The sequence below is a fragment of the Lepidochelys olivacea genome (genome assembly GCF_965140295.1).
Source record: "Lepidochelys olivacea isolate rLepOli2 genome assembly, chromosome: 16".
Lineage (NCBI taxonomy): Eukaryota > Metazoa > Chordata > Testudines > Cheloniidae > Lepidochelys > Lepidochelys olivacea.
The window spans coordinates 6,397,954-6,412,969 of record NC_140426.1 but is presented as its reverse complement, the minus strand read 5'-3'; the positions used below and the strand labels follow the sequence as shown (position 1 = coordinate 6,412,969).

At 43.8% G+C, this 15,016-nt stretch overlaps 1 protein-coding gene across 15 annotated transcripts in view; it reads right to left on the bottom strand.

The window, feature by feature from the left end:
- Positions 1-15,016, bottom strand: part of ZNF618 (zinc finger protein 618) — a 325,181-nt gene that overhangs the window by 89,282 nt on the left and 220,883 nt on the right. For all 15 annotated transcript variants that reach the window (XM_084650025.1, XM_084650034.1, XM_084650032.1 and 12 more), the window contains one exon: positions 5,926-5,964. In XM_084650025.1, the coding sequence (XP_084506151.1) occupies positions 5,926-5,964 (39 nt within the window). The remainder of the gene's footprint in view (positions 1-5,925; positions 5,965-15,016) is intronic.

The window sequence follows — 15,016 nt, the reverse complement described above, 5'->3', positions numbered from 1 at the left end:
GGAGACGGAGAGGATGAGGATGGAGGGAAGGCCAGGGCTGGGGCAACTGTCACCAGAGGTGTAGTGGAGGAAGCAGAGGAGGGTGTGGGATTTGGATTTGTGCTGATGGGGGTTGGGAGAGATCAGGATGGAGAGAAGGAAAGGAGCAGATAGAGCGGGTGGGAACTGTGACTGAGGAAATAGAGACAGTGTGGAAAGGGGCAAGAGGATGGACGCATAAGAGGGCTGTGGTGAGAGCCAAGGGGGAGGGGCAGATGGACTGGGGAAAAAAAGAAAGACGCAGTGAAGGAAATAGCAGTGCAGTCCTCTCAGGTAGTTGTCCCTCAGTGCCTGGGAGGGGGGAGAATGCCTCCAGACCGTTCTCCCCTGGGGAGGACCTGGGCAGAAAGGGACACTCCGGGGTGGAGCTGCCCACTGGTGATAGTGCAGCCCTACTCAGGTAGCTGCTCATAAACAGAACCAGAGCTGGAGAACTGGAGAGCCGTCGAGCCTCCTGTAGCAGTTACGCCGTTGCTGTAATAACAGATCAGTATGGTGCTAGCAGTGGAAGGAAGTGGAACGTTCCGGTCACTTGAGTGGGATGAGTTGCCTCTCCTTTTTTATATTGTTTTTCTGGATGCCACAGAACAGCTGGCTGGTGGGTTTGTTAACAGCTCAAGCAAGTGAACTTCGCTCTAATGGCTGACACTACTCCCTGAGCATATCTGCCATTGTGTGACTGGGCCACTGCTTTCCTGATCCTCAAAACTTTCTGTCCTGCTGAGGTAAGGAACAGAAACCAGGTGGCAACATCAGCTCCATCAGGTTTGGCTGAATCCTAAACAACCCCTCATTTCTTCTCTTTCCTACTTTCTTTTCTGCCTTCTGTCTAATAAGAGCCTGGCACAGCCACCGAGGAAAATCCACCGTATAGAACTGTGATTAATAAATAATAAAAAAAAAAAGCTAAAAAAGGGCACAGTTTTTCACTTAGCATAAATTGGTGTAGCTCCTTGCTCTATTGAAGTAAATGCTTCTAGTCCAAGACTGGTAAAAAATGTCCAGGTCTCAAAGTGGCTAATAAGATCACGTACTGAGATTAATTTCCCAGCAGCTAGGTTGCAATCAAGAAGGCACAGACAGAAATTGTATTTTCCATCTTTAATATTAACACCCCCTCCCACCCAGCACCCTCCCAGATAGGGTGGTCTAGTACTCTTTGGAGTTACCTTAGAAAGGCAGAAGAGAGATTTGTATGTCTTGTTTTGTATGAAAGGGAACAGAAGAGGACTTCAGCAACTCAAGACCCTCTATAACTGACTCTTTCCCTCTAACAAGGACAGTCAATGCCATATTTAATCCCATATTACATTTTAAAAACCGACATTCAATTACTGCTGTTTAGTTTGCAAAGATAAACAGCTGAAAGTTAGCAAATGCTAAATCTGATTGTACGGGCACCTTAATTCTGCCCTCTTGTATGTCTGTCTTGTGCACCAAATGAGGCAGGGGTTTTTGGAAAAAATAGTGTGTAGTCATGTAATTAAAGGCTGTTGCATAATTCAGACACACACGGGGACCGAATTAAGATTGCATGGGCAACCCTAAAACTGGCATTTGCTAACTTTCAAGTGCTTGACTTTTCAACCTAAATACAAAAAACAATATTAAAAGGAAGTGTATGTAATTTCCTATGTTTTTTCTGGAAGGAAAAAAGGTAAAAACAAAAAATTACATAAAACTTTACCAACCTTCACATCATGCACCATTAGCTGAACCATGCACCTTGCAGCATCAATGTACAGACTGCTGCTACCTAAGCTACAGGACTTAACTACATTAGCTGTTAGCAGCAGAAAGCTGTTCTCTCAGATGAGGAAGAGTCAATGGCACCATGTTCTGGGTCTTGGGTGTGGTTGATAGAAGAGGGCCCAGCCCAGCCCAACTCCCTTCTAACTAAGGTGGGGAAAGGACCCTGGGCCATGTTCCAGGTACTGGGGTTTGGCTAGCAGTGAGCAAGGAGCTTATTCCAGCCCTCTCCCCCATCCCTGCAGCTACAGCTACTTCAGCAGCTCCCAGAAGTTCTCAATACAGTGTAAAAAGAAAAGGAGTACTTGTGGCACCTTAGAGACTAACCAATTTATTTGAGCATAAGCTTTCGTGAGCTACAGCTCACTTCATCATATGTGGGGCTCCTGGTTGGCATTTGTGACACTCCAGCTCTTTGGGATGTTCATTTGCGGGTCTCTTACAGGGTGCCAGTGTTTCCCTGTGGAATGCAAAGCGGCAGATGGGAAATGGGGATTGTGAAGAGTTTACAACTCAGCTGAACAGGAATGGAATTTCATAGACAAAGAGAAGGCACTCCTCTAGCCCAAAGGCTGTCTCTCTACTGAATGTGTAAGGCCTGCTTCAAGCAATGGAGATGTGAGAACTTCTCAAAGAAAGGTCGCAAAAATCTGTTGTAATGGAAAGTAAGAGGCAACCTAAATACTGGGGTCACTACCAGTGCCACCTGTGACGAACTGTGAAACACAGCATTTTTTTAAACTCTTTTTTTCCTAGAACATAATTGTTGAATGTTATAACAGTTGAACAAGGGTTTTATTAACACTTTAACCCTGTTGGGTCTGAGATCCACCAACAACACTGTCCTCTCTGCCCCGGGAACTCTGCTCAGAAGCCTGGGAGGGAGTAACTCTCTAATGCCTTCCCAAGATCACTTCCTCACCTCAAAACCTTGGTCTTTGTCCCTTTAAAGAGGAGAACCCGAGTCAAAACAGGCAGATGACATGCCAGTCCCAGAGATCACTAGTTGATCTTAAAACCCCAAAGCGAGGTGTAGTCTTTTTAACAGGAATAATCCTCCAAAGAGTCCAACCACTTTACCCACAAGGGAGTCTTCAGAGCTCTTTCCAGGTGGGACTTCTAAACACCTACTTCTCTTCCTAAGGCTGACTGCAGGCAGGCTAACTGGTTTCAGCTGTATCCTAACCCTTGCTTTCCCATGAAGGACTGCCAGAACTTCCTCCTCCAGTGTTCCTCCGAGCTCATCACCTCCCCGCCCACAGGACACCAAGGGGTGCTACACTCCTTCACAGCTTCATTTACCATACTGATAACACAACAAAGCAAGCAGACAAACTACAGCTCAAAACCAGATCCTAGGAGGGTGGGCTGTTCATGTCACGGTCCTCTGCTGAGAGTGAGCATTTCACTCAAGTCCCCTTCCTGAGAACACTTCACATGGAATTCGCTGGCATGAATGACAACTGGCTCCAGAGAGTCACGACAAAAAATAATCAGTACAAATAAAATCTTTACTGCAGGAGGGAAGGGACTTGTAGTGGGGTTGGCATTTCTGAGTGAGACGTGCTTCTCCTTGGTTATTTGAGCTGGTACTGCAGGCCCTCCAGCTGCATAAAGGAGGATTCCCATGAACAGTTTAAGGTGCATGTGCATTGCACCCCTGGACTCCTGCAGGTTGGGTACTTGTGGGAAAAGCAGAAAGCTCTCACAAGGTGAGAGAAAACAACAGCTTACTGCACCCCTGAAATTTTGAGGCACTGGGGAGGAAGAGGATGAGCCATGTCTAGAGAATCAACGAATAAGGAAACCCAAAAGGCTAGAGTAGCCAATGAGGTAAAAATAGCAAAGGAAGATTTAAACAATAAGGAAGCCTGTTAATATAAAGGAAGTAAAGATCCAAATTGGGTCACAGGGGATGGCACTGGAGCAGCAAGCAAAGCAAAAATAGCAAGGAAGGAAAGATAAATAAGAAGTTCTTAAAATAAATAAGAAGCAAACAGACTGACAAGGAAACAAGAAGGCCATTGAGAGGGAAACAGAGAAAATCCAGGGAAGACCAGTATTGCTCAGGGCTTCAATTCATCCACAAGGGAGAAAATGACAAAAGCTGAGGAGCTTTATCACAGCAACAAGGAGGAAGAGGAAGGAGAGTTTTATCGGAAATTAGAACCCTGTGAATTTATCAACAGCAGCCCCAGCTGAACAGCTTAATATTCAGCTGAGAAGATAGTTTCCATGACAAATTGAAACTGTATGTGGAGCACAAAATAATTTAACGCAACTAAAACCCTTCAGTTTCTCCTTTGTTTCTTGTTTTCCTTCCCTCGCTGTCATCAGGCATCCTACCTTCCTATACCCTGTGTCCTCTGACTTTACAGATAAAAAATGTGGGATTTTAATTCACAATAAGTGCAGCATATAAAAGCCTCCCCACACAACATGCAATGGGAGTTTCCTAAGCACTGCAGAAAACACAGAAGGGTCTGATGGCCAAGTCACATGGCTGAATAACTAAACCAGTGACATTTAAAAAAACAAAACAAAAGAGAGAGTTGCCAAAATGCAGCAGGGCCTGCTGTTCTCCATGCCAGAATTCAACACAAGGAGAAGAGGCTGGAAAGACACTGGGGGATCACATAGGACAAAGGGAAGCACCAGAGGGCTGCAGAGAAGCTACTGAAGAATGAAAGAAGAAATTACAGAGCTAAGAGCCCACTGTGAATGGGAGAGGGAGACACGTGGTAAATAACAACACTGAGTCACTCAGTGGAGCAAAAGGGGAACAGCAAGTCTGAGAAACCCATACCAGTCCCTGGAGTGCACCGTATCGACAGCCTAAAGCATTCAAGTACCACGAGTGAGGTCTCAAAAAATCACGAGATTTTCTACAACTATGATGTCTGGAAACTTGTTTCTCTTTTTAAATGAAAGCCAAGAGTCTCACCAAATGACATGCCTCCATAAGCTGTGGCTTTAAGAAAAACACTAAATAACTCAATACTCTTGACAAATTCTTAAGAGTTGGAAACACTGAGTATGTTCCCAGTCAGGAAGAGCGTTTTACAAACTGGGAGTCAATTTATACGTGATTGTCACCCAATCCCCATATGACACCATGCCAGAGCACTGGGGAAGGTGTGGAAGGAAGGAGGAATTCAGGATACACTGAGATGTCACCATTTCCTTGTGGCCTTGCTCCCCCTACAAGCTCAGCACCAGTCAAGGTGCTTCAAAGGGTGCCCCAAATAAACTGCCCCAAATGTCAGAACTGTCCGAGAGGTCACACAGCAGCAAAGCACCGGGGTAAATCAATAGAGTTCGCATTCACAGAACTAAGTTATACCCTACGTACGTGGGGAGCGAGAGACAGAGAGAAACAAGAACACTAGGGGAACAAGCGTGAAGGAGAACAAAGGGGATGCTCGGTCAGCTTTGTGCATCTACCACAAACAGGAAAGCACCTTTCCTGCACTGCTCTTAGAACTCACATCAAACACAGCTTCTCATTAGCAGAGTGGAAGCTGCCCTCTCGTGGTACACTGTGGAAAAGTGCAATGAATGCAGCTCAGCAAAGTGCAACTCTCACACTGGCACAAGAGATCAGGACAGATACAGGGATCAGCATGATTGAAACAAAGACTCGGGCTGGCTGGACAATTAATTGTTGTCATTCATAGGTACCATTTTAATTCATAAGGGACTACCGGCCTCTCACAAAGGGGATGATGTCATCCCCTTCTGTCACTTTCCAATCCAACTCACCTGCGGCTTTTTTAAAGTTAGAGAATGGTAACATGCCTGAACTCTGACTGCAATGCTGAACACAGCCCCTCCATGTCTCTCTTCTGATCGGCATAAGTAGCCAACATCACATAAAAGATCTCAGACACACAAACTCAGGGCAATGGGAGGAGAGTGACACGCTAGATATAAACTTCACAATGCCAATACTGCAGTGAGAGCTGGAACACATCGCAAGCGAGCCTAGGTGTATCACTCAACAGAATGGAAAGAGATCTTCACCTGCTGCGAAGTAAAACGCCTACCCAGGAACACGCCCACAACCATCGCTCCATGTGCTCACACACGCCATGCACCAATCCCCCCTCACACACACACAGCAAAGTTAGTACTTACTGCCTTGTGAGGCTCCTTCACCTGAGGCAGCTTCAGTGTCTGCAAAGAGAAAGAGCTGCACTTAGACTTGCCAGACGTTTGACAGCACACAGCGTCTTCAACTGTTTCACTGGGGGGCTGGAGTTTTGTAATTCCTGGCTCTTCATTCTCTATCCTCCAGTCAGATTTCTCCTCCTCTGCAATACCCATTCCATAGCTGTATGCTAGCCCCTTTTTCTGTAACACATACGCCACACAGCAGATTCAGCAGAGAGCAGGCCCTGGGGATGCCAGCTCTCGACTGCAGGGATATCTGTGGCTCTGAACGCAGCCGAGCAGGCCTGCTGGTGGTACCTGGGTCCCACTGAGGGAGGAGCACACCAGGAACCTTAGCATTTGCAGGGCTCATTCTGAAGGCTCTCTCCAGATTAAGCAGGCTGTGAAAGGCTGAGCTTCTGTTATCAGGAGGTGGAGAAGGGGACTGAGGCTTGACCAGGTCTTGACCAGGTCGCTGTTGTGCAGCGCTTGGTCGTGAAAGGCCTCCAGTCCAGAAACACGTGATTTGCTTTCATTTGCACATTCCCAAACAAGTGCATTTCTTTTCTGACATGTTACAATGGGCTGCTTTTTAAATGGAAATGTCACAACCTGTCACTTCCTCCTGCCCAGCACAGAAAGGCAGATGCTTAGAAACCAGCTCCAAACAACCCAACAAGTCCCTATGTCAGTGAGCCCTGGTCTACACTACAGACTTCTGTTGGTATAACCACATCGCGGAGGGGTAAATCCACACCCCTGAGCAATGCAGTTATACTGACCGAACTCCTGGTGCAGACAGTGCTATCTCGGGGAGGTGGAGTACCTACACTGATAGGAGAAGTTCTGCCATCTGCACAGGTAGCATCTTCACGAAGTGCCACAACGGCACAGCTGCATCACTGTACGTATAGACAAGCCCTGAGTTGAGAGAGTGGCTACCTGGTGCACTAGGTGGGAGAGAGCTCTCACTGCGACGCTCAGTGTTGCAAGGCCAGACTTTTAGGGGCCTAGCAAATTACTGGGATTCCTGAAGCCTGAGTTAGAATTATAACATTTAAGGTCAGAAGGGACCACCAGATCTAGTCTGACTTCCTCGGTATGACAGACCACCCGGCACCCACACACTAAACCCAGCCTGCGTTTAGTACTCAGGCTCCCTGTACAATGAATGAATGGAGTCAGGCCCCTAGGAATGGGATTCATAAGAGCCAGCGCACTGAGCTGCCCAAGCTAGCCAATGGGAGCTGCCAAAGAGCGGGGTATGTCCTAAGGCCCGCCCCTCTAGGAAGTTCATGTTATGTCCAGAATGGAGGAGGCCCCCTATAGCTCAGCTATGAACCATCTCGTAGAGTTAGGAACCTAAGGCATTTTTTGCCACAAGAGGAGGAGGAAGAGAACCTCCCTGTGGTTACAGCGCTCACCTGGGATGTGGGAGACCCCCCACGTTCAACCCCCCCGCTCCCCTCAGCCTGATGAAAAGGGATTTAAACTGGGGTTTCCCACCTCGCACATGAATGCACTAAGCACCAAGGTGGGATGATCCCTCAGTCTCTCCTGTTGAAGCTGTTCCACTGTGGATACAGAAAGAGTCACTGGGCCAGAGAGAGTGCAAACAGAGGCCTGGTGGTTAAAGCATTCACCTAGATGTGGGAGACCCAGGATCCAGTCCCCCTGCTCCAACAATTCTCTCCATGGCTATTTTGTGTAGAGTTAGATAGAAGGATGGCAATTTTTTTGTGAATCGCTCTGGGGCTTAGGTGTCTGGGTGCCTAGTGTGGGGCTGCAGCGCATATGTGCAGAGGCAGAAACAGAGATACCTGGGGAACTTCATCTTCAAAAATTTAGGTAGTGAGTGAGCTTGGGCTCCTACAGGCATAGGTGCTGGAACTAGGGGTGCTGGAGCTGCTCCTGCATCCCCTGACTTGAAGTGGTTTTCATCATATACAGGGTTTACAGTTTGGTTCAATGGCTCTCAGCACCCCCACTATACAAATTGTTCCAGCACCCCTGCCTACAGGGCTTTTGTGAATACCAGTGGTGCCAAAATCTGGGATTTAGATGCCTAAGGCGGCAGTTAGGCGTCTACGTTCTTTTGTGAATCCAGCCCTTCATGCCTCCAAATTCACAGAGAGAGCATAGCTATCTGCAATATGGAGGAGGAGACCAGTGAGGGAAAGACCTGTACAAAAGATGGGACAAAAGCCTTAGGATTTCCCTCTCCGACTGGTTAGCATTACACTGCAGTCTTCAGTTCTAGTGTCACTAATGTCGCACATGGAAACAAAGCACTGACCAGAAACAGCACAAACCACGATTGTATTCAAAGGCCTGCATGAACACAACGGGGTAAGGCTGCAAGCTGAAAAAATTGTTAAAACTCAAGAAATGCAAATGCTTAGGTTTACAAAGCTGCATTGAATTGTCCCATATTTCATAACCTATATATTTAATTATAATCCAAAATATTCTGCATGTTCCATGAAAGCAAGTTTGTTACTATGCAAACCTTAACAGTGGCATTTCATAGCTTTTTTGATACTTAAATTTGCAACCCTAATTCATTAATACCACTTCGTTTTTTCTTAAAAATAAATAAAAATATAGGGCTGTGGACCTCTGTATTTGTTCAATTCTGTTCTATTATTTATTGTGCTTGATTAATGTAAGAACATAAGAATCACCATGCCGGGTCAGACCAATGATCCATCTAGCCCAGTGTCCTGTCTTCTGACAGTGGCCAGTGCCAGACACTTCAGAGAGAATGAACAGAACGGTTTTTTGACACGGTCTCCCACAGTATTCTTGTCAGCAAGTTAAAAAAGTATGGGCTGGATGGATGCACTACAAGGTGGGTAGAAAGTTGGCTAGATTGTCGGGCTCAACGGGTAGTGATCAATGGCTCCATGTCTAGTTGGCAGCCAGTATCTAGCAGAGTGCCCCAAGGGTTGGTCCTGGGGCCAGTTTTGTTCAATAGCTTCATTAATGATCTGGAGGATGGTGTGGATTGCACCCTCAGCAAGTTTGCGGATGACACTAAACTGGGAGGAGTGGTAGATACGCTGCAGAGTAGGGATAGGATACAGAGGGATCTAGACAAATTGGAGGATTGTGCCAAAAGAAATCTGATGAGGTTCAACAAGGACAAGTGCAGAGTCCTGCACTTAGGACGGAAGAATCCAATGACCGCTACAGACTAGCGACTGAATGGCTAGGCAGCAGTTCTGCAGAAAAGGACCTAGCGGTTACAGTGGACGAGAAGCTGGATATGAGTCAACAGTGTGCCCTTGTTGCCAAGAAGGCCAATGGCATTTTGGGCTGTATAAGCAGGGGCATAATGAGCAGATCGAGGGACGTGATCGTCCCCCTCTATTCGACATTGGTGAGGCCTCATCTGGAGTACTGTGTCCAGTTTTGGGCCCCACACTACAAGAAGGATGTGGATAAATTGGAGAGAGTCCAGCGAAGGGCAACAAAAATGATTAGGGGACTGGAACACATGACTTATGAGGAGAGGCTGAGGGAACTGGGATTGTTTAGTCTACGGAAGAGAAGAATGAGGGGGGATTTGATAGCTGCTTCTAACTACCTGAAAGGTGGATCCAAAGAGGATGGATCTAGACTATTCTCAGTGATAGCAGATGACAGGACAAGGAGTAATGGTCTCAAGTTGCAGTGGGGGAGGTTTAGGTTGGATATTAGGAAAAACTTTTTCACTAGGAGGGTGGTGAAATACTGGAATGCGTTACCTAGGGAGGTCGTGGAATCCCCTTCCTTAGAAGTTTTTAAAGTCAGGCTTGACAAAGCCCTGGCTGGCATGATTTAGTAGGGATTGGTCCTGCTCTGGGCAGGGGGTTGGACTAGATGGCCTCTAGAGGTCCCTTCCAACTCTGTTATTCTATGATTCTAGAACAGGGCAATTATTGAGTGATCAATCCCCTGTGGTCCAGTCCCAGCTTCTGGCAGTCAGAAGTTTAGGGACACCCAGAGCATGGGGTTGTGTCCCGGACATTTGGCTAATAGCCATTGATGGACCTGTCCTCCATGAATTTAACTAATTCTTTTTTTAATCCAGTTATAGTTTTGGCCCTCACAACATTCCCTGGCAACAAATTCCACAGGTTGACTGTGCACTGTGTGAAGAAATACTTCCTTATGTTTGTTTTAAACATGCTGCCTAATAATGTCATTCGGTGACCCCTGGTTCATGTGTTATGCAAAGGGGTAAATAACACTTCCCTAGTCTCTTTCTCCTCACCAGTCATGATTTTACAGCCTCTATCAGATCCTCTTCTTAGTTGTCTCTTTTCTAAGATGAACAGTTCCAGTCTTTTTAGTCTTTCCCTTATGGAAGCTGTTTCATACCCCTAATCACTTTTGTTGCCATGCTCTATACCTTTTCCAATTCTAGTAGGTTGTTTGTTTGTTTTTGAGATGGGGCAACCAGAACTGCATGCAATATTCAAGATGTGGGCAAGATGTGGGATTTGTATAGTGGCATAAGGATATTTTCCTATCTTATTTACCTATCCCTTTTTTAATGGCTCCTAACATTGTTAGCTTTTTGACTGCTGTTTCACATTGAGCAGATGTTTTTAGAGAACTATTCACGATGACTCCAAGATCTCTTTCTTGAGAGGTAACAGCTAATTTAGATCCCATCACCTTGTATGTATAGTTTGGATTATGTTTTCCAATTTGCATTACTCTGCACTTACCAACACTGAATTTCATCTGCTATTTTGTTGCCCAATCACCCAGTTTAGTGAAATCCCTTTGTAGCTCTTAGCAAGTCAGCTTTGGATTTAACTATCTAGAGTAATTTTGTATCATCCGCAAACTTTGCCACCTCACTGTTTACCCTCTTTTCCAGATCCTTTACAAATATGTTGAACAGTACTGGTCCTAGTACAGACCCTTGGGGGACCCAGCTATTTACCTCTCTCCACTGTGAAAACTGACTATTCCTATCCTTTGTTTCTGGTCTTTTAACCAGTTACTGATCCATGAGAGGACCTTCCCTCTTCTCCCATAACTGCCTATTTCGCTCAAGAGCCTTTGGTATGGGACCTTGTCAAATCTTTCTGACTGATAGGAAAGCAGATTTTTATACATATTTGTAATTATTTTAAAAATAATAAAATGTGTAATAAAGTTTGCACACTGCAGTAAACTGAAGCACCTGATTAGAAATACACAAAGTCATCTATGGAACTACAAAGTCATACAACTGTATTTCTCCACAAATTTTATAGATTTGACAAGACACCATTCTGTCACAAAAGGAAAAACTAGCTGTGACACAATGGAATTCTGCAACATATCATTCTGAAGTCCACAGGTAACAACATAAATAAACCGAATGAAAACTGAGAACTATGCATGCGCAAAAGCAATTTTTAATCATTTGTTACTATACTTTCAAACTTAGCAAGAAACAAGCCACCTATGAAATTTTAAAGTTCAGCTGTTTCTGAGTTACACATGTGCAGAAAAGTTATAATTATTTTAAACAGGAAAAATATACTTTCCCTCTTTGTGTAACTCAAAACAGTTTAATGAATGAAATCCAAAACAATACCCACCCCCAAATCATCTTTGGGCTGAGATCTAGTATGTAAAGTTTCAGACTTCACCAAATCTGTCTCAATGCATTTCACTCTGATAAAACAGGCTCCTGCATGTGCTTGGTACATGATTTTCAAAGCTAGATAACTTGGTCAAATCAAAACCAATTTCCACCTATACCAGAAACACCATTTTTCCTCAAGGAGGATTATCAGACTGTCAAATTTCAGTTTTCTATAACCAGTCATTTCAGAAGTAGAGCTGTTCTAAAATAAGTTGTCAAAAATATATAGGATAGGAAAAGTGTATTATTTCCATTCTCAAACAGCTGAACTGGTTCTGGCCCATCAATTTGTTTTTTTTAAATCAACTTTGGGCAGAGACCAATACTGCAAAATTTCAATCTGAAAACTTTGCAAAGTTATCAGAGAATGAAAATAGGATTAAAATAGAAATCTAAACTAAAGATGTCAATTCTGCTCCTGCTATAATCATAATAATGAATCAGATCCTGAGCTGGTGTAAATAAACATAGCTACATTGACTTCTATTGAGCTATACTGATTTACAACAAGCTGAGGATCCAGCTGGGGTACCCATACTGAAATAAAACTGTCAGTGAGTCTGATTGTACAGTTACTAAATAATTTAAAGCAAAAACATGCTGTATGAAAACGGAAGTCATTCAGTCAAAAAACCCCAAAGTATCCTCAAATTATTATAGCAGAACTGGTAGCTCTTGCTAGAATTAAATTAAATTAAATTAAATTGAGATTTGCTTTATAATCCTCTTTTCACTTGTTCATAACTATCTGAAAAATACTCCTTGGGGCAAACGTTTTCTGTGCTTGGTCTCAGCCCAGATTTTTTATTTTAAATTTATATATTGAAAGTCTAGTAAAATAAATTCAATCATTTTTGAGTTATGGAAAGGTGAAAGAAAAGGCAATTGTCCCTTAAGTATTAAATGTTTAGATGCTTTTCTGCTCACCTCACTCAAATATAGCTGAACTATACAATTTAAAACATTCAGGATGGTTCCTTCCTACTGATGATTAGGCCCTTTCATGGTTTAAAAAGCTATAAACAAATAAAAAATACAGTGAGTTACAAGTACTTAAGAAGAACAGGTGCAGTAGCATTTGCTAATGCTGGCATCTGTGATACTATCCATTGTCACAGCTAGTTAGTGTGGTGGACATATCACTGCAGAAATGCATTATAGTTTGAAACCTTTGTGCTCCAGCACAGTTTAGAAGCTCCACAGGAGGAGAAAGTGGTTTTGGTTTTGCAGGGCTTCTAAACTCACTGCAAAGGAGTCTTTCAGCTACTCTGACTTCACCATTTCTCCTCCACAGCCCTGTTATTTTTCCCTCTTGAAAAAGTATGGAAGAGAAATTTCTTCTCTGCCCTTCTGCTCCTGTGAAGATGTATTTACACTCAGGAGAGGAACTTTACGATGCTTTGCTCTCAGGCACTAGTACTTGAACAAAAGCTCCCGCAGCACTCTGAACTCTCAAACTGCCAGGACTTCATTCCCTAGAAATGTCCAACCCGTTCAGAATTACGCGGGGAAGGCTCTTCTTTGTGGGTAAATGCTAAATTTTCAAACAGGAAACAAACCATTCCCAAGGATGAACAAATAATCCAACCTAAAAAATAACATACCACCTCCAAAATAGAACCCTTGACCCCACAAACTGGGAGGGCAGCGGAGGTGGATGAAATCATAAAATTCTTTGGAAGTTCTTCTGAAAGTCAGAATTACAGAAAAGTAATTTTCCACTCTTTAGAGATGTCATAAGCACAGGATTCTGACTTACAGAGTTGAACAGCTTAAAGGGGTGTTTTCCAAACAAGAAAAGAAACAGTAAGTGAAGTATCAGGCAGCATGACTAGTAAAAAGATAGGCCCAAACTGCAATGAAAGTGGGGAGAAGATACTTGCCAACAACAACATATAGGAAGCCTCGAACAGATGCGTCCTCCATAAAACAAAAGCCAACTCCTGTAAGAAACATTCCAAAAAGGAACCAAATTCAAAAGAGCTGGAGAGCCTGTGATCCCACACGTTTTGGGGACAGGATCGGCAGCACTGAATGATGACATTCCTCCTACAAGCCAATCCTGGCAATAATAATCCTTTGTAAAGTGGGGTGGACCATATGGGTGCTTTCTATGTATTCTGAATTGAAACAGGTCTGAGCCTGACAATTGAAGCTGTCCTGTCTCTGATGGTACAAGATCTTCTAGCTGTAGGCCAGCCACATCATAATGGAAAGACATGCAGTCGGACAGGGTCCTTTTAATGACAGCAGAACCTACTGACTTGGTGTCAGAAGAAACAAAAACCTTTAAGGACATTAGTCTGCTCCAGGAAAAAAAACCCCAGAACCCTTTTAGTGAAGAAGAGAACTGGACACTTCTCCACAAAAAAGCACCAAAAAGCAATGGAAGAACGGACCTCAAAGAAGTGGTGAAGGTGCTTGGCGCAAATGAGCTGTTTGGCCTTGAAAAAGAGCTGGTGTGCTGAGGCCAACTTGCCGAGAGTGATCAAAAACCACAGAAACAGACAAGAAAAAAGTGCTGTGGAGTGACAGGTGGCTTGGGAAGCTCAGAGGAAGGGCACTGGACAGCCAAGCAGAAGTAGCACACGAAGTCAGAAGATCCAGGTGCTGAAAGAAGGGTCCCTCTCTGACTGCTGTGAAGAGGAAGTGACTACAAGATGCCAGGGGTGAGTTACTGGAAGATGGAGCGTGCACAAAGGAGGGAGGGGTAGAACTGGATGAAATTTTTCAATCAAAAATTTTGTCAAAAAATGCAAGTTTGGCAACACTGAAATGTTTCATGAATTCATGCAGTTTTGACAAACGGTTTGTTTAGAAACAAACAAAAGATTCCAAGAAATTGAAAATTTCAACATTTTAAAATGAAATGTTTTGATTTTTTGCTTTGAAATGACTTTTCATTTAGAAATTTTCTGTGATTTTATTAAAAATCCAAGTGCTTAAAATGCTCAAAATCAAAATGAAATGTTTTGTTTCACTTGAATCTGAACTTTTCGACTTGCTGAAAGTTCCAAATTTTTTTGTATTCAGTTCAACCCAAAGCAAATTTTTCATCATGCTTCTGAAACAGACAAAAAAGCAAAAAAATCTGTTATGTGCCCAGCTCTAGTGGGAGAGTCTCAAGTACCAGTGCCTTAGAGGGTCAAACAGAGCCAGGGGAGCAGTGTTACCAGTGGCTTTGGACTTAAAATCCAATTACGTGGACATAAGATTATGAATTTAAAAACTCAGCAGTGAGGAAATGCCAAAGTTATGGTTGCATCTACAACCTTCAATCGGCCCATGTGCTAACGACATGGTCATCTTATACTGTTACCCATTAAAATATAATATACACTTTTTTTTCTACAACTTTATATACACATGTAAAGCATCTTGCAATACACTTCTTTCATTCTTGCATGGTTTCACTTATTTCATCCTCATTATTGGAATGGTCCA